At 35.8% G+C, this 24,433-nt stretch overlaps 1 protein-coding gene across 7 annotated transcripts in view; it reads right to left on the bottom strand.

The window, feature by feature from the left end:
• The window catches only part of PCDH9 (protocadherin 9), a 1,108,845-nt gene that overhangs the window by 292,907 nt on the left and 791,505 nt on the right, over positions 1-24,433 (bottom strand). The window contains exon 5 of one of the 7 annotated variants that reach the window (XM_043477935.1): positions 14,352-14,391. The exons of the other annotated variants lie outside the window; for them this stretch is intronic. Coding sequence (XP_043333870.1) covers positions 14,352-14,391 — 40 coding nt within the window. The remainder of the gene's footprint in view (positions 1-14,351; positions 14,392-24,433) is intronic. 7 annotated transcript variants of the gene reach the window in all.

Raw genomic sequence — 24,433 nt, 5'->3', positions numbered from 1 at the left:
AGTTTCCAGCCTGCCATCCTGCCCTTTGAATTTCAGACTTGCCAGCCCCCACAAACATAGGAACCAATTTCTTAAAATAAATCTCTTTATGTATATGTGTATTTTATATTCACATTAATTTTTTAAATATTTTTATTCTATTGGTTCTGTTTCTCTGGAGAACACTTACTGATAAAAAGGGTGATTTACATAGTCATCATTATAAAGCAAATGTATAATATTTATAATTTTCATATCATTATACATATATAAAAAGTTATATGATCATAAATGCAACCCTTAATTTAAGAGAAAGATATATAAAGAAATTATAATTTATCAGGATATCTTTATTTTGCAATAATGTTTTCTTTCTTTTATTCCATTTCTACATACTCAGTAACATAATGATATTCTTGATGAAGAGGATTAAATAATTTTAAATCAATTGCACATTAGGATTTGAAAGTTACTGGCATATTCTTTCATATCACCAGAAGGTAGAGTAAACTAATTAAGAGTCTATGTAATTTACCTGGTAACTCAAACATGTCAAATCAGCTCTCTATATATACAGTCTCTACATCTTCAGATTTAATTAGCAATGTATAGAAAATAGTAGAAAAAATTCCAGAAAATTCCAAAAATCAAATTTGAATTTGCTGATCACCTGCAACTATTTGGACTGTATTAGTTATCAAAGAGACGATTCAAAGTATAAGGGACAATATGCATAGACTATATACAAACACTACAAGATTTTGTATAATGGGCTTGAACATCCATGGATTTTGGAACGAACCTCTCCTAGGGATACCAGGTAGGATGATTGATATGTAATCTGGTCATGTGGTGAAATTTTTCTCAGTTGGACAAATGAGTATTTGTATCACAAATTCATTGAATGTATTTTAAGATAATTAAAGAAGAAAAAGAAAAAACAAAGTTGAATTAAGATATTTATAAAAAGATACCTTTCAACCATGTTTTCTTCTAATTAACCTATGCACATAGAATATAAAAATGAAACACAGTGATGTCATGCTACAAGGCCTTTGTCTCTAAGCAAAACTCATCTAGACCCAAACTACCATCTGTCAGGTGTTTGAGGAATGAGACAGAAGGGGACATAGCCAACTTGCACTTCCTATCACAGGGGTCCCAACCTCTGGGATCCATTGCCTGATGATCTGAGATAGAGCTGATGTAAGCACAGAATCTTAGCCACCAGCCTACCAGGGAAGCCCCTTAATAGAAATAAAGTGCATAACAAATGAAATGTGCTTGAATAATCCAGAAACAATCACCCCACCCCCAGTCTGTGGAAAAATTGTGTTTCACAAAACAGGTCCCTAGTGCCAAAAAGGTTGGGGTCTGCTGTCCTATCATGCCTTCATCTACAATCATGTCTTATGGGACCACCACATAACCAGAACATCTCCTACCTTGCCAGAAGTTGGATACATCTAAGTTCAGTATGGGGCTTCACTGATAGCTCAGTTGGTAAAGAATATGCCTGCAATGTGGGAGATTTGGGTTTGATCCCTGAGTTGGGAAGATCCCCTGGAGAAGAGGAAGGCTACCCACTCCAGTATTCTGGCCTGGAGATTTCCATGGACTGTATAGTCAATGGGGTCACAAAGAGTGAGACACGACTGAGTAACTTTCACTTTCAAGTTCAGTTTAGCAATGCCTGATCCCATCGCTCAGACCCAGAATTAGAAATGAATGACTACTGAATAGTTTTCTTCCTATTCAGATACAGCATAAATTTGTGTTATACAGGGTTTTGATGACATGTTTTAAATAGCAGCAAGCTCCCATGATCACAGGGACAAGGTGTCTCTGCATTACCAGTATTTCCTGGCTGCTGCTGCTGCTGCCGCTAAGTCGCTTCAGTCATGTTGGACTCTGTGCAACCCCATAGACGGCAGCCCATCAGGCTCCTCTGTCCCTAGGATTCTCAAGGCAAGAACATTGGAGTGGGTTACCATTTCCTTCTCCAACGTATGAAAGTGCAAAGTGAAAGTGAAGTTGCTCAGTAATGTCTGACTCTTAGCGACCCCGTGGACTGCAGCCTACCAGGCTCCTCCATCCATGGGATTTTTCAGGCAAGAGTACTGCAGTGGGGTGCCATTGCCTTCTCCAAGTATTTCCCTGCTGCTGCTAAGTCGCTTCAGTAGTGTCCGACTCTGTGCGACCCCATAGACAGCCCACTAGGCTCCCCCATCCCTGGGATTCTCCAGGCAAGAACACTGGAGTGGTTTAGTATTTTCCTAGTTCCTATTAAATTAGATCCAGAATTCTATCATCAGGAAAAGAAATACTTAATAATGAATGATAATCACACTAATAATATTGACTAAGGGAAATACCCAGATCTTACATAAAATTCTAAATTAATCATACACACTCAAACAATTTTAGTAGGGCAGTTTTTTCAAGGATCACAGCCTCGTCTTGGTGAAGGGGCTTGCATAACTTGATGAAGCTATGAGCCATGTCATGCAGGGCCACCAAAGATGGATGGGTCATAGTGGAGAGTTCTGACAAAACATGATCCAATGAAGGAGGGAGTGGCAGTCACTATTGGGACCCCACTATTCTTGTTGCAAGAACCCCATGAACAATATGAAAAGGCAAAAAGATGTGGCATGGGAAGATGAACTTCCCAGGTGAGAAGAGGTCCAATAGTCTACTGGGGAAGAGAGAAGGGCAATTACTAGTAGTTTCAGAAAGAATAAAGCAACTAGGACAAACCAGAAATGATGCTTATTTGTGGATGTGTCTGGTGGTGAAAGTGAAGTCTGATGTTACAAACAACAATATTGCATAGCAAGCTGGAACGTTAGGTCCATGATCAAGGTAAATTGAACATGGTCAAGCAAGAGATGGCAAGAGTGAAGGTTGACATCTTAGGATTCAGTGAACTGAAATGGACAAAAATGGGCAAATTTAATTCAGATGACCATTATTTCTACTACCCTGGGCAAGAATCCCTTAGAAGAAATGGAGTAGCACTCACATTCAAGAAGAGTCCAAAATGTAGGATTTGGGTGCAATCTCAAAAATGATAGAATGATCTCAGTTCTTTTCCAAGGCAAACCATTCAACAACACTGCAATCCAAGGCTATGCCCCAACCACTTATTCCAAAGAAGCTTAAATTGACCATTCTATGGAGACCTACAAGATCTTCTGGAACTAATACCAAAAAAAAAGATCTCCTTTTCATCACAGGGGATTAGAACACAAAAGTAGGAAGTTAAGAGACACCCAGAATAACAGGCAAGATTGGCCATGGGGTAAAAAATGAAGGAAGGCAAAGGCTAGCAGAGTTTTGCCAAAAGAACATACTATTAAAAGCAAATACCCTTTTCCAACAACCCAAGAAATGACTCTACACATGGACATCACTAAATGATCAATACTGAAATCAGATTAAATTTGTTCTTTGTAGCCAAAATGGTGAAGCTCTATTCAGTCAGAAAAAACAAGACAGGAAGCTGACTGTGGCTCAGATCATGAGCATTTCATTGCAAAATTCAGACTTAAATTGAAGAAAGTAGGGAAAACCACTAGGCCATTCAGGTGACCTAAATCAAATCCTTTATGATTATCCAGTTGAGATAACTAATAGATTTGCAGGATTAGATCTGGTAGAATATCAGATTGAAGAACTATGTATAGGAGGTCGTGACCAAAACCATCCCCAAGAAAAAGAAATTCAAGAAGGCAAAGTGGTTGTCTGAGGAGGCACACAAATAGCTGAAGATGGAAAAGAAGAGAAAGGCAAAGGAGAAAAGGAAAGATATACCCAATTGAATGTAGAGTTCCAAAGAATAGCAAGGAGAGATAAACAAGGATTCTTAAATGAACAACACAAAGAAATAGAGGAAAACAGCAAAAATGGAAAGACTAGAGATTTCTTCAAGAAAACTGGAGATATCAAGGGAACATTTTATGCAAGGAGGGACATGAAAAAGGACAGAAGTGGTAAGGACAGAAGCAATTAAGAACATGTGGTGAGAATACAAAGAACAATACAAAATAGCCTTAATGAACTGGAAAACCATTCACCTAGAAGGGATACTATAGTAGTAGAAGGGCTCAACTAGAAGGGGTACTATAGTACTCACCTAGAAGGGGACATCCTGAAGCGTGAAATCCAATGAGCCTTAGGAAGCATTACTACAAGCAAAGCTAGTGGCAGTGACAGAATTCCAGCTGAGTTTTTTAAAATCCTAAAGTATGATGCTGTTAAAGTGTTGTACTCAATATGTCACCAAATTTGGAAAACTCAACAATCTCCACAGGGCAGGAAAAGATCAGTTATCATTCCAATCTCAAAGAAGGGCAATGCCAAAGAATGTTTAAGCTACCATACAACTGAGTTCACTTCACATGCTACCAAGGTTATGCACAAAATCCTTCAAGCTAGGCTTCAGCAGTACTTGATCTGAGAGCTACCAGATATACAATCTGAATTTAGAAAAGGTAGTGGAAGCAGAGATCAAATTGCAATCATTGGTTGGAACATGGAGAAAGAAAAGGTGTTCCAGAAAAAAACATCTATTTCTGCTTCATTGACTATGCTAAAGTCTTTGACTGTGTGGATCATAAAAAAATGGAAAATACTTAAAGAGATGGGAATACCAGACCACCTTACCTGCCTCCTCAGGACCTCTTTGCGGGTGAAGAAGCAACAGTTGGAATAGGACATGGAACAATGGACTGGTTCAAAATTGGGAAACGAGTACATCAAGGTTGCATACTGTCACCTGACTTGTTTAATTTCTATGCATAGTGCATCATGAGAAATATCAGATTGGATGAACCACAAGCTGGAATCAAGACTGCTGAGAGAAATATTAACAACTTCCGATATGCAGATGACTCCACTTTAATGGCAAAAAGTGAAGAGGAACTAAAGCACCTTTTGATGAGGGTGAAAGAGAGTGGAAACCTGGCTTAACACTCAACATTCAAAAAAATAATATCATGACATCTGGCCCTATCACTTCATGGCAAATAGAAGGGCAGAAAGTGAAAGCAATGGCAGATTATATTTTCTTGGGGTCCCAAATCACTGCAGACAGTGACTACAGCCATGAAATTAAAAGATGCTTGTTCCTTGGTAGGAAAGTTATGTCAAACCTAGATAGTGTATTAAAAAGCAGAGACAACAAAGGTTCATATAGTCAAAGCTATGATTTTTCCAGTAGTCAAGTACATAAAGAAGGCTGAGCACTAGAGAATTGATGCTTTTGAATTGTGGTGCTGGAGAAGACTTGAGAGTCCCTTGGACTCTAGTCAATCCTAAAAGATATCAACCCTGAATATTCATTGGAAGGACTGATGCTGAAGCTGAAGCTCCAATACTTTGGTCACCTGATGCAAAGAGTTGACTCTGATCCTCAGAAATGTTGAAAGCAAAAGGAGGAGGGGGTGGCAGAGGATGTGATAGATACCATCACTAACTCAAAGCATGTCCATGTGAGCAGAATCTGGGAGATAGTGGAGGACAGAGGAGCCTGGATTGTTAACAACCCATATGGTTGCAAAGAATTGGACAAGACTTAGTGACTGAACAACAAAGGGCAGTTTTATGCACAAACACACAACTCGTATGCTGGTACATACATATGAAAGCACAATTCATTTTTATTTAGGCAGATACACTATTTCCTAGCCAATTTGAATAAAGTGCAGTTTAATTTAAATGCAATTGAATATAAAAATGATTTGAGCAATCCTAGATGCCGTCTATGGGGTCGCACAGAGTCAGACACAACTGAAGCGACTTAGCAGCAGCAGCAGCAGCAGATGCCATTAAGATTGTGCCAGGCCCCACTGTCCATGGTATTTTCCAGGCAAGAATACTGGAGTTTGGCCACTTTCTTCTCCAGGGGATCTTCCCAATCCAGGGATCAAGCCTGCATCTCCTGTTTCTCCTGCATTGCTGAGTCATTGGGAAAGTCTTTTTGTTACCCTAAGACTATATAATTATATTGAATAAGAAAAACACGAAGTGTATTAGCTTCTTTTATTTCATTTGCATGTTAATGCTTTCATTTTATTGTCACTTAACATTAAGATAAACAGAACAATAGCCATTTTCATTAAGAAAAATTGAGGCTTGTTTTTCCCTCAGTGAACCAAAAATAGAACATTCTGATATTGATTAATCTATCCCTAGATTTTCATTCTCTGAGTTAAATAAGTATAAAAATATATATCAAAATAGTTAACAAAAATTTCAAGAAATGTAATAAAAATCAGGTTTTTTTAATTAGATGATGGTATATTAGTTTTACTTCTGCATCTAATAATATTGGGCTTCAATAACTGACAAATTATATAGGCTTACGATCCCATAATTACCTTGGTCTTCAACTTAGTTACTCATAGCACCAACTTTACAGAAATAAACTAATTAATAATTTTTAAACCAATCAGTTAATATTTGCTATATACACAGCAGCTGCTAAGTAGCACTTTATCTACTGTTTAGATCAAGCTATGGCTTATTATGTTGTCTGGGACTTTGTGGAGCTGAAAATGCTTTAGGAGCATTAATTTTTAATTTGGCAGCATTATATGCCCCAGCGAAAAAGGAGGAAAAAAAACATTTTTTTTTTACATTTTCCATTTGATAACAATTTTTTTTTCCTTTGTCTTAATTGACAGAGTCTACTGATCTATTATTGGTAGATTAAGCATAATTAAATTTACTTTCTAGTGATCATTGTTATTATTTTCCAATGAACCATACAGTAGACTTTCTTATGGGCATAAAGTTGACTGTATCCTTCAATGCTTCAGTGTTTGCAAGAACCATCCCACAGCCCTCGTATACTTGTTTGTGACACAATCATTTTTCCTTAATTCTGATAAAAGATAATGGTGCCTATGGTTTACTTTCCACAGGTGTTATAAGAGGGTAAAAAAGGAGTATCATATTGCTGTTTAATAATTTGTGAATGGAAATTTTCTTGGAGGTATTGTAATTTTAGAAAACAACTATTTCCCTATCCATATAGTACAAGATTTTTAAGCATATAATATAGAATGCACATTTTTAAACTATTCAGAGTCAAATGCATATTTTAATATATAAAAAATTGTTGAAAATTCTAAAATAAAGCAACTATAAAATAATGACCTTAAGAACATTATAACTTGTAGGAAGCTTTGTGTTCTGTGTGTGTAAGTTCCTGTTTTTCTACTGTCTTAATGTTGAGAACAATTGTATCTTCTTCAGTGTGTAATGAGATGTGATATACTAGAGTTTAATAGTAATGTCTTTTGAAATAGACATTTTTGGTTTTTAAATATTGGAGCCTTATAATTCAAAGCCTTATAATTGAAAAATTCTTTTTCATTTTTCATTAGTGGATAAAATGTGGTCCACTGGAGAACGGAATGCAAACCACTTCAGTATTCTTGTCTTGAGTACCCCATGAATAATATGAAAAGCAAAAAAGATAGGACACTATAAGATGAACTCTCCAGGTTGGTAGGTGCTAAAAATGCTACTGGAGATCAGTGGAGAAGTAACTCCAGAAAGAATGAAAGGATGGAGCCACAGTAAAAACAACACCCAGTTGTGGAGGTGACTGGTGATAGAAGCAAAGTCCAGTGCTATAAGGAACAACACTGCATAGGAGTCTGGAATGTTAGGTCCACGAATCAAGGCAAATTGAAAGTGGTCAAACAGAAGATGGCAAGAGTGAACATCGACATTTTAGGAACTGGTGAACTAAAATGGACTGAAAAGGGTGAATTTAACGTTGATGACCATTATACCTACTACTGTGGGCACGAATCCCTTAACAAAAATGAAGTAGCCATCATAGTCAACAAAAGAGTCCAAAATGCAGTACTTGGATGCAATTTCAAAAACGACAGAATGATCTCTGTTCATTTCCAAGGCAAACCATTCAATATCACGGTAATCCAAGTCTATGCCCCGGCTAGTAATGCTGAAGAAGCTGAAGTTGAACGGTTCTATGAAGACCTACAAGACTTGCTAGAACTAACACCCAAAAAAGACGTCTTTTTCATTATAGGGGACTGGAATGCAAAAGTAGGAAGTCAAGAAATACCTGGAGGAACAGGCAAATTTGCCTTTGGAGTACAGAATGAAGCAGGGCAAAGGCTAATAGAGTTTTGCCAAGAGAATGCACTGGTCATAGCAAGCACCCTCTTCCAAGAGCACAAGAGAAGACTACACATGGACATCACCAGATGGTCAATACTGAAATGAGACTGATTATATTCTTTGCAGCCAAAGATGGAGAAACTCTATACAGTGAGCAAAAAAATATCAGGAGCTGACTGTTGCTCAAATAAACAATTTGGTTTATTGCCAAATTCAGACTTAAATTGAAGAAAATAGGGAAAATCACTAGACCATTCAGTTCAGTTCAGTTCAGTCACTCAGTCATGTCCAACTCAGTCATGTCCCATGAACCACAGCACACCAGGCCCCCCTGTCCATTACCAACTTCTGGAATTTACCTGAACTCATGTCCATTGAGTCAGTGATGCAATACAACTATCTTATCCTCTGTTGTCCCCTTCTCCTCCTGCCCTCAATCTTTCCCAGTATCAGAGTCTTTTCAGATGAGTCAGCTGTTTGCATCAGGTGGCCAAAGTATTGGAGTTTCAGCTTCAACATCAGTCCTCCCAATGAACACCCAGGATTGATCTCCTTTAGGATGGGCTGGTTGGATCTCCTTGCAGTCCAAGGGACTGTGTGGATCATAATAAACTGTGGAAAATTCTGGAAAAAATGGGAATACCAGACCACCTGACCTGCCTCTTGAGAAACCTGTATGTAGGTCAGGAAGCAACTGGACATGGAACAACAGACTGTTCCCAAACAGGGAGAGGAGTACATCAAGACTGCATATTGTCACCCTGCTTATTTAACTTATACGCAGAGTACATCATGAGAAACACTGGTCTAGAGGTAACATAAGCTGGAATCAAGATTTCTGGGAGAAATATCAATAACCTGAGATATGCAGATGTCACCATCCTTATGGCAGAAAGCAAAGAAGAACTAAAGAGCCTCTTGATGAAAGTGATAGAGGAGAGTGAAAACGTTGGCTTAAAGCTCAACATTCAGAAAACAAGATCATGGCATCTGGTCCCATCACTTCATGGCAAATAGATGGGGAAATAGTGGAAATGGCGAAAGATTTTTTTTGCGGGGGCTCCTAAATTACAGCAAATGGTGACTGCAGACATGAAATTAAAAGAGGCTTGCTCCTTGGAAGAAAAGTTCTGACCAACCTAGACAGCACATTAAAAAGCAGAGAATTACTTTGCCAACAAAGATCCGTCTACTCGAGGTTATGGTTTTTCCACTGGTCATGTGTGGATGTGAGAGTTGGACTATAAAGAAAGCTGAGTGCAGAAGAATTGATGCTTTTGGACTGTGGTGTTGGAGAAGACTCTTGAGAGTCCCTTGGACTGAAAGGAGATCCAACCAGTCCATCCTAACGGAGATCAGTCCTGGGTGTTCAATGGAAGGACTGATGCTGAAGCTGAAACTCCAATACTTTGGCCACCTGATGTGAAGAGTTGACTCATTGGAAAAGACCCTGATGCTGGGAAGGATTGAAGGCAAGAGGAGAAGGGGACGACACAGGATGAGATGGTTGGACGGCATCACTGACTCAATGGACATGAGTTTGGGTAAACTCCGGGAGTTGATGATGGACAGGGAGGCCTGGCAAGCTGTAGTTCATGGGTCGCAAAGAGTCGACATGACTGAGCGACTGAAGTGAAGTGAACTGAACTGAACGGTTTTCTGAGGTGTAGTTGGTTTACAATTGCTGTTAGTTTCTACTGCGCAACAAAGTTAGTCAGTTATACATGTACATATAATATAACCACTATTATTTTAGATTTCCTTCCCATTTAGACTACCACAGAGCATTGAACAGAGTTCCCTGTGCTATAGAATAGGTTTTCGTTAGTTATCTGTTTATACATGATAGTATATATATGTCAATCTCTGTCACCCAGTTCATCCTATCTGCTCTTCCCTTCTTGGTATCAGTAAGTCTGTTCTCTACATCTGTGCCTCTATTTCTGCTTGCAAATAAGTTCACCTTTACCGTTTTCCTAGATTCCACATGTAAGTGATATTATACAATATTTCTTTTTCTCTTTCTGATTTACTTAGCTCTGTATAACAATCTCAGGGTCCATCCTCATTCATCAAACAGCACTATTTCATTACTTTTTATGGCTCAGAAATAGTCCATTGGAGCAGGAAATGGCAACCCACTCTGGTATTCTTGCCTAGAAAATTCCATGGATAGAGGAGTCTGGTGGGCTGCAGTCTAGGGGATCACAAAGAGTTGAATACCACTGAACAACTAAGCATAGCACAGCACAATAGTCTATTATATATATGTACCACATCTTTATTCATTCCTAGTCAATAAACATTCAGGTTGCTTCCATATCCTAGCTATTGTAAATAATGGTGAAATGAACACTGAGATGCATACATTGTTTTTCATTCTGGTTTTCTCCAGATGTACACCTTGGAGTGGAATTGCTGAGCCCTGAGGTAGCAAAGAGATCAAATCAATCAGTCAATCCTAAAGGAAATCAACCCTGAATATTCATTGGAAAGACTAATTTTGAAGCGGAAGCTCCAATTCTTTAGCCACATGATATGAGGAGCTGACTAACTGGAAAAGACCCTGATGCTGGGAAAGATTGAGAGCAGGAGGAGAAGGGGATGACAGAGGATGAGATGGTTGGATGGTATCACTGACTCAATGGACATCAGTTTGAGCAACCTCTGGGAGATGGTGAAGGAGAAAGAATCCTGGCTTGCTGCAGACCATGGGATTGCAAAGAGTCAGACATGACCTAGTGACTAAAAAACAATGGTAGCTCTATTTTAGTTTTTTTTAAGGAACCTCCATTCTCTTTTCCATAGTGGCAACAGTGTAGGAGGGTTCCCTTTTCTCCACACCCTGTCAACATTTATTGTTTGAGATTTATTGATGATGGTCACTCTGACTGCTGTGAGGTGATACCTCATTGTAGTTTTGATTTGCATTTCTCTACCAACTCGTGATGTTTGAGCATCTTTCTCATATGCTTGCTGGTCATCTGTATGTCTTCGATAAATGTCTCCTTAGGCCTTCTATGCATTCAAAACATTCTTCTATTTTTAATAGATCTCTTTTTAAATAATTTTAAAATGTGAGGTTTTTCTTTTAAAAAATTACTTTAATCATTTTGTTTAATTTATAAAATTCTTGCCTGTGGAATTACATCTTGCTGTGATAACAACTATAGTATCTCCTTTAAATGTTCGCATTGAATAATATAGATTTTAATTTTCACAGAAAATTTTTCTAAGGTGATTATAAACAGTGTTCCTAATATTAACAACTTCCCCTTTTATATTTAAAAGTTACTGCTTTTACTGCTTACTATTGCAAAGTAACCAGAAACTGAAAAGTATCTTTCATTAATTTGATCAACAATGCCACTGACATGTTTTCTATTAAAATAACATATGCTTAGAAATCACGGTCAAACTTTAAAAGTCGTTTTAATTTGCACAGTTAATTGAAGAATAAATATACCACCACACGTGAAAAAAGAGTCAAGGACTGTTGGATGGCATCACAGACTTAATGGATATGAGTTTGAGCAAACTCTAGGAGATGGTGAAGGACAGGGAAATCTGGTATGCTGCAGTCCATGAGGTCGCAAAGTGTCAGACACAACATAGCAACTGAACAATTTTAAAAAAAGCTTTACTTGATTTTAAGTAATGTTCTGGATTTACATCAACATTTTTCTCTCTTCAGGATTTAAATGTAAATTTATTATAGCCCGAAAGCTTGCTAAGTCTCTTCAGTTGTGTCAGACTCTTTGCGACCCTGTGAACTGTAGCCCTCCAGTCTCCTCTGTCTATAGAATTTTCTGGGCAAGAATCCCAGGGATTGACTCCTGCATTGCAGGCAGATTCTTTACTGCTGTTTCTTTACCACCTGGGAAACCCATAAGTATCTTACTTTTGCATTTCCAGTTATAGGTATTGTTTCTAATACATGGTAGGTTTTCAACGATAAATATATTGCTTTTGCTTTTAGCATATTAGTAGTGAAATAAAATAAAAGTGCTAAATAAATTATGTCATGTCCTCAAAATGGAGAGTAAAAGGTGAACAAACCATCAAAAGTGTAGCTTATAATTGGGCAGATGCAATCTAGATAAATGAACTACAGGATTATATTTACAAAAGAGCTTGATTTAAAAAAATAATTCAGCAAAATTAAAAAAATATATATGCAAATAGACTTTCTATTTTAGGCATTTCTAGTGCTCCTGAACTGACTGACATGGAATCTATCCTTTCCCTGTGAAGATCCTTTTTCAGGGTTATGGTAAACCTAAACCAAATTGTGTGCTAAATTTGTGATTTAATTTTAATCAATATACAAGCTAACCATCTCTATATCAATAAATTATTTTCATCATTTCCTAAAATGTTTTCCATAGACTACTAGTTCCATGAGATTTATTGATTTTGTTTATTTACTTATTTAATTTTGGAGGAAATAGAAAGGTATCTTTAATCCTCAGCTGACAGAAGGGAGACATTTCAGGCTCATGCCACAAGAATTGTGCCCACCTTCCATGAGGAATCTGACTACATAGATGAGGGCTCATAGTCAGGGTTTGTATTGAGGAACAAAGGTGTAAGGGCTTTTATTCTTCTTCCTCTTGCATTGTTTAAAAAATAGTCATAGGCTGACGTCAGGATTGATTGATTTTATACTAGAGTACATTTGTCTATATATGTTTACATATCACATTTCCCTCTGGAAAAAATGTAATGTAGATAAGCGTATTAGGATGTCTTCAAAGCACTTGAATAAAAAATTCTACTGAATTTTATTCAACGTTGTATTTCAAAACTTATTCAAGTATTGGTTATGGAATTAAATACATTGTTATAAACCATTGAAATAAATCAACACATGCACACATGTATATCTGTGTATCAGTGCATATTCAGTTCAGTTCAGTTGCTCAAATAACTGTACACTAATTTAATATGGAGTATACTACATTGGAGTTTCATAGGTGGCTCTAGTGGTAAAAAACCTGCTTGCCAATGCAGGAGATGCAAGTTCTATCCCTGAGTCGGGAAGATTTCCTGGAGATGGAAATGGCAACCTCCTCCAGCATTCTTGCCTGAAGAATCCCATGGACAGAGGAGCCTGGCAGGTTACAGTCCATAGAGTCACAAAGAGCTGGACAAGACTTTTGCGACTTAGCATACTACATCAGAAACATTGGTCCAAAGGGTACTTTAGTACTAAAGCTCTTAAAGATAGTTGACAAATCAAATTAAATGTGTAAGAATTTGATGATTAAAGATCTGATCTAGACTTTAAGTATACCTTGGGGATACTTGTAAAGCTGATTTTCTTAGTTATATATTGCTGGTTAAAGATAATAATGGATGAACCTGTGGCAAATGCCACTTAAAATTAATGGATATAATATTATTTATTTGAGATTGAGTATAAAACTGTAATAATATTAATTAAAAGAAAAAACATTTCTAAAAAAAAGTTTTCCTTCTCTTTTTTTACGAATTTGTAACATTTTTTTAAAATTCCACATATAAGTGATATCATAAAATATTTCCCTTTCTCTTCCTGATTTACTTCACTCAATATGACAATCTCTAGGTACATCCATGTTTCTGTAATCATGGCATTATTTCATTCTTTTTAATGATTGAGTAATATTCCATTGTTTATGTGGTTCTTTATCATTCTTCTATCTATAATCATTTAGGTTGTTTCCATATCTTGGCTATTGTAAATGACATTGAAATGAACACTAGAGTGCATGTATCTGTTCAGACCATGTTTTTCTCCATGTATATGCCAGCAGTGGGATTATAGTATCAAATGGTAGCTATATTTTTAAATAATTTCTTAAGAAACCTCTATACTATTTTCCATAGTGGATGCACTAACTTATATTCCCACCAGCAATGTAGGAGGGTTCCCTTCTTGTCACACCCTCTCCAGCATTTATTATTTGATGCTAGCCATTCTGACTGGTATGAGGTGATACTTCATTTTAGTTTTGATTTGCATTTCTCTAATAACTAGAGATGTTGAAACAAATGAACTAATTGACAAAACAGAAACAAATGAACATATTTAAGAAACAGAAACTCACTGACAGAGAACAAATTTATGGTTACTGGGAGAAGAGTGGGTGGGAGGGATAGTTAGGGAGCTTGGGATTGACATTACACACTGCTGTATTTAAAATGAATAATCAACAGTGACTTACTTTATAGCACAGGGAACTCTGATCTGTATCACATAACAACCTAAATGAGAAAAGAATTGGAAAAATAATAGATGCATGTATATGTATAACTGAATCATTTTGCTATACACCTGAAACTAACATAACACTGTTAATCAACTAACCCCCACATAAAATAAAAGTTTTTTAAACAGCCCACATATGCTTGAGAGATGTGTTCATGTTACTGCATCAGATTTTCCACCACATATGGTATAGAACTAAAATATTAAACATTTATTTCTCTTATTAAGATCTTATATTTAAATTGTTGAAATTTAAAGAGCTGATTTCTTTTTAAAAATTACATATAGTCTAAATTAGGGAATTCTAAAATAAAATATTACCATACCACTAGTATTTTTCATATGATAGCATTTTAAATAAAATATTTTCACATCTAAAATAAATAAAACAAATAAATTTTGCCTTTTATAAGTAGCAAAAACAACCATGTTTGAAAAATCATCTATAATTCAAATTAGTTTGAGGGTAAAGCACAAGGATGAATTCAGTAAAGGAGATTTTGGCTTTTAATTTTGAGTTATTTATACACATAATCTATATTCTTATCTGCTTACCATTGGTCAATTTGTTTTTGTATCTTACAATAATTATTGAATAAATGAAGCTGAAGAGGTAAATTCACATAATGGAATATCTTGAAAAGCTTATCAAATTCTTAGCAATAGAATTTAAAATTCTATTGGTGTTTTTATATTGCAAACTATAAGTATTATTATTTTACAAAACTTTTCCAAAATGAGTAAGGTTTAGAGACCTGATTTTCTTCAACATTCTTTTTCCCTTGTTCATAGGAACATACATTTTGTTTGGCGACCATAGTGTGTTTCCCAGCTTGACTTTAGACTAAGTATTGAGCAATAGATTGTAAGTAGAAGTATCTATAGGATTTTGTTGGCCTATCCATCATCCCCTCCACCAACCTCCTGCCTGAGTTTTGGAGCTGCTCTCTTGGACCTTCCATTAGACACAATAACAGTGAAGCAACAAGTACAAAGAAGCCTGTTCCTGGTGGCACAAAGCCCCATAACAGCCCTGAGTTTTTATATAAGTGAAAAATATATTATTATTTTGCTAATGTCACAAGCTATTTTGAGTTTCATGTCAGTTGCAGCTAAACCTCAACTTAACAAAATTGTTGGAGGGAAGAGGGATGATGCTGACTAAATGGCCTGGCATTTTTATCAAAGAACAGTCATTCTTTACCTTTTAAGTGATTCAGGAGCACTCTAGAGAGACATTGTATGCTGAATGTTTACAGCATTACAAATGATACTCTAGATTAATATCCCTGATTTCTCTACTGCAACTTGTATGATTAGCCCCTTGACACTATTTTCAATTGAGGGAAACCAAAAGTAATTCATGACATTTTCAGAAATGTGGCTAATCTACTTTCACAAGCTTGTCAGCTGGGGTTTCAAGCTCAGGGTGACTCTGCAGTTAATTTTTTTTTTTTTTCTTCTAATTTTCTAAGGGAAGGAGAGTTTTTCTAGTAACAAAATGTTCCCTTTATGTTAGACAAGAGTGCCTTTTCCTTGACTTGATGTGTGATCTCCCTAAAATAACCTTGGAACTAAAGATCCCAAAGGATCGTATCCAATTTAAGCCCTCTCTGCCAAAGGGAGACTAGATGGTTATTTTTTACAGTGACAGACGTGAAGTACAATGTATCTCACTGCAGAAGAGATAGAGAATATGATTCATAGCCTTCATGTGATTCATAGCACTAACAGTTCACCAAAAAAAGAAAATGCACATGGAATTACATGCCCTTTTGCTGTTCCTTGGCTTCCTCTCCACCAGAAAGAATTACAAAGAAAGTGACAACTTAGAGGAAAACTGGGAAGGAGGGCATAACAGGAAATTATAGAGTTCGAGAACCCATGTCAAATTTCAGGCACTCTCACAGTAACAGTTAGCCAATTTTTAAAAATTTTCCATGTATTTTCTATTTACCAGAGAATATAAACATCAACTTTGATGCTCTACTGATATAGAAGAATGCAGTTCTTAGTAGAGCTGTGTCCAGTAGAAACCAAGTTTGTTAATTTAATCTCCAGAACTATGACTGACTATCGGTGTACATTTTTAGATTGGATATTTTTCATTTTCTGCATTGCAAATAATATAGAAGAGTTCTCCACCTCAGAAGGGAAGTAAAACATATATCATATAACACAGAAGAGCAGCTTCAAGGGTCAAATAACCTACAGTTGCTTAATTCAGTTTGCATGTGAAGAAATAAATGTGGGGATTCTATCCTAATTAAGAAGTATCTGATTTTTCTATCATCTATTGCAGAATGCTAAATGGAAAATAAACCCATTTATTAACAGGCTGAATACAAAGATTTTAATGCTGATTGTCTTATTGATGTCGGTCTTTTCAGTCTGCAATTCTCTTCTGTCTGACAAAGGTGAGGCCATTGGTGCCTTGATTATTATGGTAGGTTGGCCCTAAACACTTCCCATCCCAATCTGATTTGAAACCCATCTTTGCCTTGATCTTTGACCTCACACAGTCCATGGCAATACAGTGTAGCTCAGTATTATCCATGTCACTCCAAATATCTGATCTAGGTTGAAATTTCCTGATATTGATTTCTTGGTTCTGAATTATTTCCTCATCTCAGTCTATATTACCTTGGTGTCTAGTTCTGTGATGAGTTTCACAGACAGCGTCCCTCTGAGTTTCTTTTCTGTCTTCTCCTAGGTTCACTAGTTGCCTCCCTGAAGGTTTATTTCCTACCTCCATTGTCTATTGTTGGGCCACTCTTTTCTCTGGGCAACATAAAACTGCACTTAGGACACTCTCAGTTCAGATGTGCATATTAAGAAACCAAAATTCGTATGGTATCATTTTCCCTTAGGTATCAGCTGACAAATTTACTGAGTCCCATGCCATGGCTTGATGACTGTCCCAACTTCCTTGTGTTATTGAGTTGATCATCTTTATGTTCAGTTCAGTTCTTTAAACAAATGCTGAGAACTTATTGTGCACCAGACACTGGGAATATTAAAATTAATTACTGATTATATCTTTGAGGGAAGATCACAAATATGAAGATAAATAATATATTCAATATGTTGATGATAGGACCAGAGATTTAATAATCTGAAATAGCTAAAAAATGAAAGATGAACCCATACTGGCCAAAAAGGCTGTCAGTTGTAAAAGAAAATCACTGAATTAATTAGGAAGAATGCTGAGGAGAAGAAACCAACATAACAACACAATGTTATTTTTGTATCCGTGTATCCCCAATTTTGCAAACAGTGCTGGAATGCACTATTTACTGAGTGAATTGAACATTGAATGAATGAATAGTTTAAGTTTTGGAATAAGTTAAATTTATGTGAAATTCTCAAATGAAGAAGTTAATGTGAAATTCTCTACATTTCATGATGTAAGTCTATGACTCAAATATTTACATTGTATGTATTAAATTATAGCCTATAAAGTTGATTTGTTAAGTGGCTTTCAATACTACTTCAACTGGGGCAAAAATTGCCCAGAAGAAGAGAGAACACTCCTGTGGCAAACTGAAGTTTTGATTACTTATGTTGAGATGGTATGTATGGGGAAAAAAGCAAAACAAACAAAAACTAATCCTCAATGGAAACACGATTCAGGTGAATGCCAGGGGGTACACACAGGTGAATGTTCATTCACTTGGAAATTTAACAAGATATCAAGAAGTAGCCCTTACTAATAACAAATTTCTTCTCTCCATAAAAAAGTAAATATATACATAATGTAGACCTTTTATTTCCTCTGCAATTTAATAATATGCTCACTTTTACACATTTTAGAATCATTTATATTTCCATATGCTCATATAAATCTAGAGAACTATTTAATCTTAGTTTCATAAAGTAATTTTATTTACAATGAGTAATTATTGATAGGTGCTATTTATTCCATTCCATTCACTTAGAGTTTATATGGCTTCTGTGAGGGTTTCTGAGCATTCTCTCTTTTAAATGCTGAAATGGTCTTTGGTTCTAAATCACTCTTTGTATCAAAGCTCCTGAGATGCAGAAGTTATGTCAAAAGGACATTTCAGGGAAAAAACGGTCAGTTCAAGACAGACTTGGGAGAACACATTATTGTTTATAACACTCTGTTCTGTATTTTAGGACCTTAATAACCTTCTAGAGAAGCTGAGCCAATTGCTAATCAATAGTAATTATTTCTTTTTCTCACCACCTAGAAGTAACTCCTAAAACTAAGTTTTTAGAAAGCCATACACCTATTTTACAGACATTATAGTTATAACTTGAGTTTTTCTATGTATGTATAATGTATTTTCTGTTGCAAGTTTATAGTAGGACTATTTTCAGCATTTAAAAGTGAAAGTATTTCTTTTGTGAGAAGGTAGCTTTTTAAAAATCATAATTTCAGAATATGAAAGCAATAAAATATTTTTAATCACTTTCAAAACTTTATAGAATAAGAGTGTATAGATACTAAATGGGTAGCTACATACATAAATATACTATTTTTTTTCATAAATCAAATGAATTAATAGCTAAAATCCAAGTAGTTTACATCAAAAAAGTAAAACCTGACAAATAAATATTCTGTTGGACATTTTTGCTGGCTTACAGAAAAACTGCTTAGGTGTGAGATTAAATCAAGGGCTTCAAAAAGAAAGAGTGACTGAAGATTAATAAGGAACATCAAGGAAAATCAAACAGTATACTACCAAATTAATGGTGAATAACAGCTTTAAATTAGGTGATGGCCTTAGAAATACACAGTGAATAATATACACAATGTAGAGCAGTTTTCTGTGTCCTTAAAAAAAAAATGGTTCTATACCTACTCTATCTTAGGCCATATACTTGCACTGGAGATGTAAGAGTTATTTCTTAGGTACAAAAAGACAGTTTCTCTCTTGTTTCTTATTTGTTTTTATAGATTCTCTGACATAGTTAATGGAATTATTGGGTTATTTATGCTAGAAACCTAGATAGCAATTTCAGACTTCTTTGTCATTCAAATGCTGGCCAAAGTCACACAAAAAAATTACCTGCCAAATATATTTTTCATTTTTTCTTACTATTTTTACCTGCCTACTTCAGATTTGCTTTATTTCTTTTAATTACCCCTCCTGAAATGATCTGAAGTTCTCTTTGCATATTAAAGTACTCAATTTATTGAATTCTTAGAACATTTATAATAATCAACTTATGTTTAATTTTTCATTTGCACATTGATGTTGTTCATTAAACTGGCAATCTTAGAGGGCAAAGTTCATGACTTAATCCTTCCTTTAGCCTCTGTCATCTAGAACAGTTTATGAGTTGAAGAAAATTAGTTTCAGACTCTTATTCTGAGCATAGGCTGCCAATATTAACCTTTGAATGCAATGTAAAACCATTCTAAATTTGTTCACTGGATCTTACAGAAGCAATTTAATTAACAAGAGAAAATGTAACATGGAATTTAGAAAAAATCATAGATAATGATGACCTCAATTTGTATTATATGTGTCTGTATGCATATATAAGTTATATAATACAAATATATGTATACATTGCTTGTTTCCTCTAGAGCATAACTATAAGATGTGAGCACTGGAAAAAACTAACTGCAATAATGGAAATAATTTGCCACTCAAGTGCTTGCTGGCTTAGTCAATCAGTCATGACTGACTGTTTGAGACCCCATGGAAAATAGCCTGCCAGGCTCCGCTGTCCAGAGAATTTTCCAGGCAAGAATACTGGAGCAAGTTGCCATTTCCTACTCAAGGGATTTCCTACTCAATCCCAACCCAGGGATCGAACCCACGTCTCTTGCATTTCCTGTATTAGCAGGCAGATTCCTCACCACTGCACCACCTGGAAAGCTCTGAGTGGGAGAGAATGTAAACTAAATCCAAAGGGTTTACTCTCAAAAAATAGTATGGCAAAGGATAAATTTTCAAAAATCTTGGACAAACAAAACACTCAAAGACAGAATGTCCTAGGAATATCAGATATTTACATCTCAAAGATACAAAGAAAGTCTCCTTCAAGAAGGCCTTTGTTTAAAGTCTGAAAAGACATTTTTACTAAGTCAGCTTTTAACTTTAATGTGGCTTGACTGCATATGTATGAAAGATCTCTCTGAATTTTTAGGGTGAGATTTCCTTTAATTTCCAATTAAGCAACCGCTTGCAAGTTTTGTAGGTACAATTTACCAGCTGGGGTATTGGCGATCTGTTGGTTTGTTTTTCTTTTATTTTGAAGCCTTTGTTTCCCATTTTGAAGTCCATTTGTCAAGATAAAATTGCTAGTGAGGACCCTGTGGTAGGCCAATTTGTACTGCTTGGGAGCTTAATTCTTCGGTTTTGTCCCAGAGTTTTTTTAGCCCCCTCTTATGTGTCTTGGTTTTCCCAAAGGAGTATAGGTCTTCCATGGGTGCTCAGATCACTGAATGCTCAGTTCTCATGCATGCCCCCAGTTGCACAATTTGTTAATTACATATAGGGACAGCTGCGCTGCACTGAGGTCTTGCCTCCACCACTCCTCTGAGTTTCTCAGTCACCTGAGCAAGCCATTGCCAGTCTAGAGGAGAGAGTTCCTTCTTCAGAGCTCAGAAGCTCTGATTTCTGTCTTATTTCAACAAACATTATTAAGGTAGCCATTCAAGGAAAAAAACAGGAGGTCAGTCTTTCCCCCTAATGACTCAGTCCTACCTTAGTGTTAGCTGAGTAAAATCTTCCCAGTCTCCAAACTGAGGGTAAACTTTCAGTACCCAAACTGAGTCCTCCGAGTGCCTTAACACGAGGATAACTTGCTCAATCACTATACGGAACAACCTAGGTACATTTTCTTGAAACCAAGTTTCAGGGATAACCTCTTCCTCCACCAAATAAAACATATGATCATCAACCAATAATGGAGATCTTAGAACCAGGAGAGACTCAATCAAATTCATCTGGACTCCCTGAGGAGGCAGATGGGCACAAGGGCCTTCTGCTGATACTAATGCTCTGAATCCTCACTGGGTTCAGGTGGAGAAGAGGACTCTGCTCTGGTACCCTATTTATCAGCGTGTAAAAGGCGATTTACTTTTCAGTGGATTATTTTCAAAGAGAAAAAAATAGGTAGTTTTTATTTTCATATATAGAATACATTGTCACATTCAAAAAATAGCAGGAATTCAATCTTCTTCTTCACTGGTACTTAAACATTTCAGAACTTACTTTAAACCAAAATTATATTTTTGGGTAAATTAATGTGGTAGGATCAAAAGCTTTATATACATCATATGCAAGTTTCTATTATAACACAAATCTAAATAGTCCTTAGTAGATTCCAAAGTGGGTTTTAATATAAAACTCAAGACTGAGATAATTAGATGAAAATTACATATAATTCAATGAAAACAAAACACATTTTCAAATTCTTTGAAGATATTTGACAACTGAACCTAAGAAAGTACATAAAAAAATCAAGTAGAACTTTTAAGTTTAAAGTGTCTGCTTGGAGGAACTGTGCTATAATGTCTTCAGAAACTCTAGAGATGTTCTGACCTTGAATCTTCCCTGGCAAGATGAATCATAGCTAGCACAATTTTTACTGCTAAAGAACAATTTCACTTTCTTCCAGTTTTTCATTCACTTTTTTCACTGACTGTCATCCTTTACATATAAGGGGCTGAATGTATTATTAAGAAATCTCCAATTTAACATAGAGAAAATAATTGTAATAAATTATGTCTGAAACTATGGCAGTGGGTTTTCATATCTCAGTGTAGGTAATGGAATTAAATCTCTAGAAATGAATCTGTCTAAAATTATATTATCCAGGGTTGGCTAGGTTATGATGTGATAACAAATTAATCCTGAAAATCTACTGTTATAACACAGTTAAAAGTTTATTTTTTAGCTGATTTTACATGACCTTCAGAGTTCATTCCATCCAAATGTAGCTGTTCCATCTGGAATATCTGGTCTTCTACTTAACTCAGCTGAAAAAAGGAGACTGGAGAATTAGCTTTTCCTTCATCTGGAAACAATACATCACATTGCAGTGGCCAGAACAAATCAGATGACTCTGCTTAATTGCAAAGGAGTTGGGAAATAATGGGAAGTGGATGGAATATTTTGGGTGAGAGTTCCTCTTCCCATCAGTAATCAATAGCCTATATGTTGTAAATGATATTGTAATATGCTAATGTAGTCATTAGTAAATTATTGTCATGATGCTTACTTGAAGTACATAATTTAATCATGAACATTTCAAAGTAAACCTGAGGAAAAAAATAATAAGTTGTAGTTTTACATTGTTTTACTGAAGTCTGTGATTGAAAAACACTCATACTATACTTGTTTGGTTGGGGAAAAAAATATTCTACAATGCTTTCCTGAAATAGAAGAGCATATTATTTAATAGCAAAAAAAGGTAAACATGAAGATCAAAACCCAGAAACCTGTGTGACAGGTAAAACTAGATTGGCAGCTATGCTTTGTTATTTAAAATCAATACTTAAAAGCCTTTCCTTCTTCACAAAGATAAAGGAGTTATCAGAGCTAATGGTTGATGCAAATGTTTAGCACTGTTTTAACAGATTACAGGTCAATTTTAATTTTCCTTTACAAATTACAAAGGAGTCCATCAATAAGATTATGGACAAGAGATACCCAAACACTGCTGAGAAAGTAGTCTACCTTTTCAAATTCAAATGGAGAAAAATATAAAGACAAAAACATTGCAAGCAGACAAGGAAAAGGAATGTGTTTTTTGTTAGTATATAAACCATACAATTTACTGATATAATTGCACTTAGTGGAAGCTGATAATTGTTTATCAGAAAGATTTTGTAGGATGTTTAGAAGAATTTCCTCGGTTAACCCAAAATTGTGGCACTGTAAATTCTTCACATATACAGACGTATTACTAGAAAACAATGCAATAATCAAGGCTTTAAAATATAATACTGTACCCTATTTTATAGATTCATATTTTAGGACTGTTTTATTATTAAGAATATTCCTCTCACAGAAAATTAAAAAACTTGAGAAAAACATACACTTTTCATGTGATCATAAATATAGAAATCACCTGTACAGGATTACAAAATGACTTATTTTATTTTCCTTGTACTGTACAGGAACCATTATTTTCCTCTGTACTAGTTATAATAGAGTTCCTCAATAAATCTGATAAGTATTTTTAAAAACAAAGGGAAAATATAAAGCAAAAAAAAAAAAAAAATCCCCAAAGTGAAGAGGAAATAATGAACCTCTTGATGAAGGTGAAAGAGGACAGTGAAAATGCAGGCTTAAAACTCAACCTTCAAAAAACTAAGATCATGGCTTCTGGTCCCATCACTTCATGGCAAAAGATGAGAGAACAATGGAAACAGACTTTATTTTCTGGGGTCACCAAAATCACTGAGAACGGTGATTGCAGACATGAAATTAAAAGACACTTTATTCTTGGAAGAAAAGCTATAATAAACCTGTATAGCTGACAGTGTGTTAAAAAGCAGAGACAATTTTGTCAACAAAGGTCTATATAGTCAAAGCTATGATTCTTCCAATAGTAATGTATAGATGTAAGAGTTGAACCATAAAGCATTGAAACATGTATATTATCTAGGGTGAAACAGATCACCAGCCCAGGCTGGATGCATGAGACAAGTGCTCCGGCCTGGTGCACTGGGAAGGCCCAGAGGAATCGGGTGGAGAGGGAGGTGGGAGGGGGGATCGGGATGGGGAATACATGTAAATCCATGGCTGATTCATGTCAATGTATGACAAAAACCACTACAATATTGTAAAGTAATTAGCCTCCAACTAATAAAAATAAATAAAAAAAAAAAAAAAAGAAGTCTGAGCACAAAAGAATTGATGCTTTTGAACTGTGGTGTCTGAGAAGATTCTTGCGAGTCCCTTGGACAGTAAGGAGATCATACCAGTCAATTCTAAAGGAAATCGGTCCTGAATATTCATTGGAAAAACTGATACTGAAGTTTTAGCACTTTGGCCATCTGATGCAAAGAGCCAACTCCTTGGAAAAGACCCTGATGATGGGAAAGAT

This window comes from Cervus canadensis, chromosome 9 (genome assembly GCF_019320065.1).
Source record: "Cervus canadensis isolate Bull #8, Minnesota chromosome 9, ASM1932006v1, whole genome shotgun sequence".
In the NCBI taxonomy this organism is placed as follows: Eukaryota; Metazoa; Chordata; class Mammalia; order Artiodactyla; family Cervidae; genus Cervus; species Cervus canadensis.
Note: the sequence above shows the minus strand (reverse complement) of the source record. Positions and strands in the feature narration are given on the sequence as shown.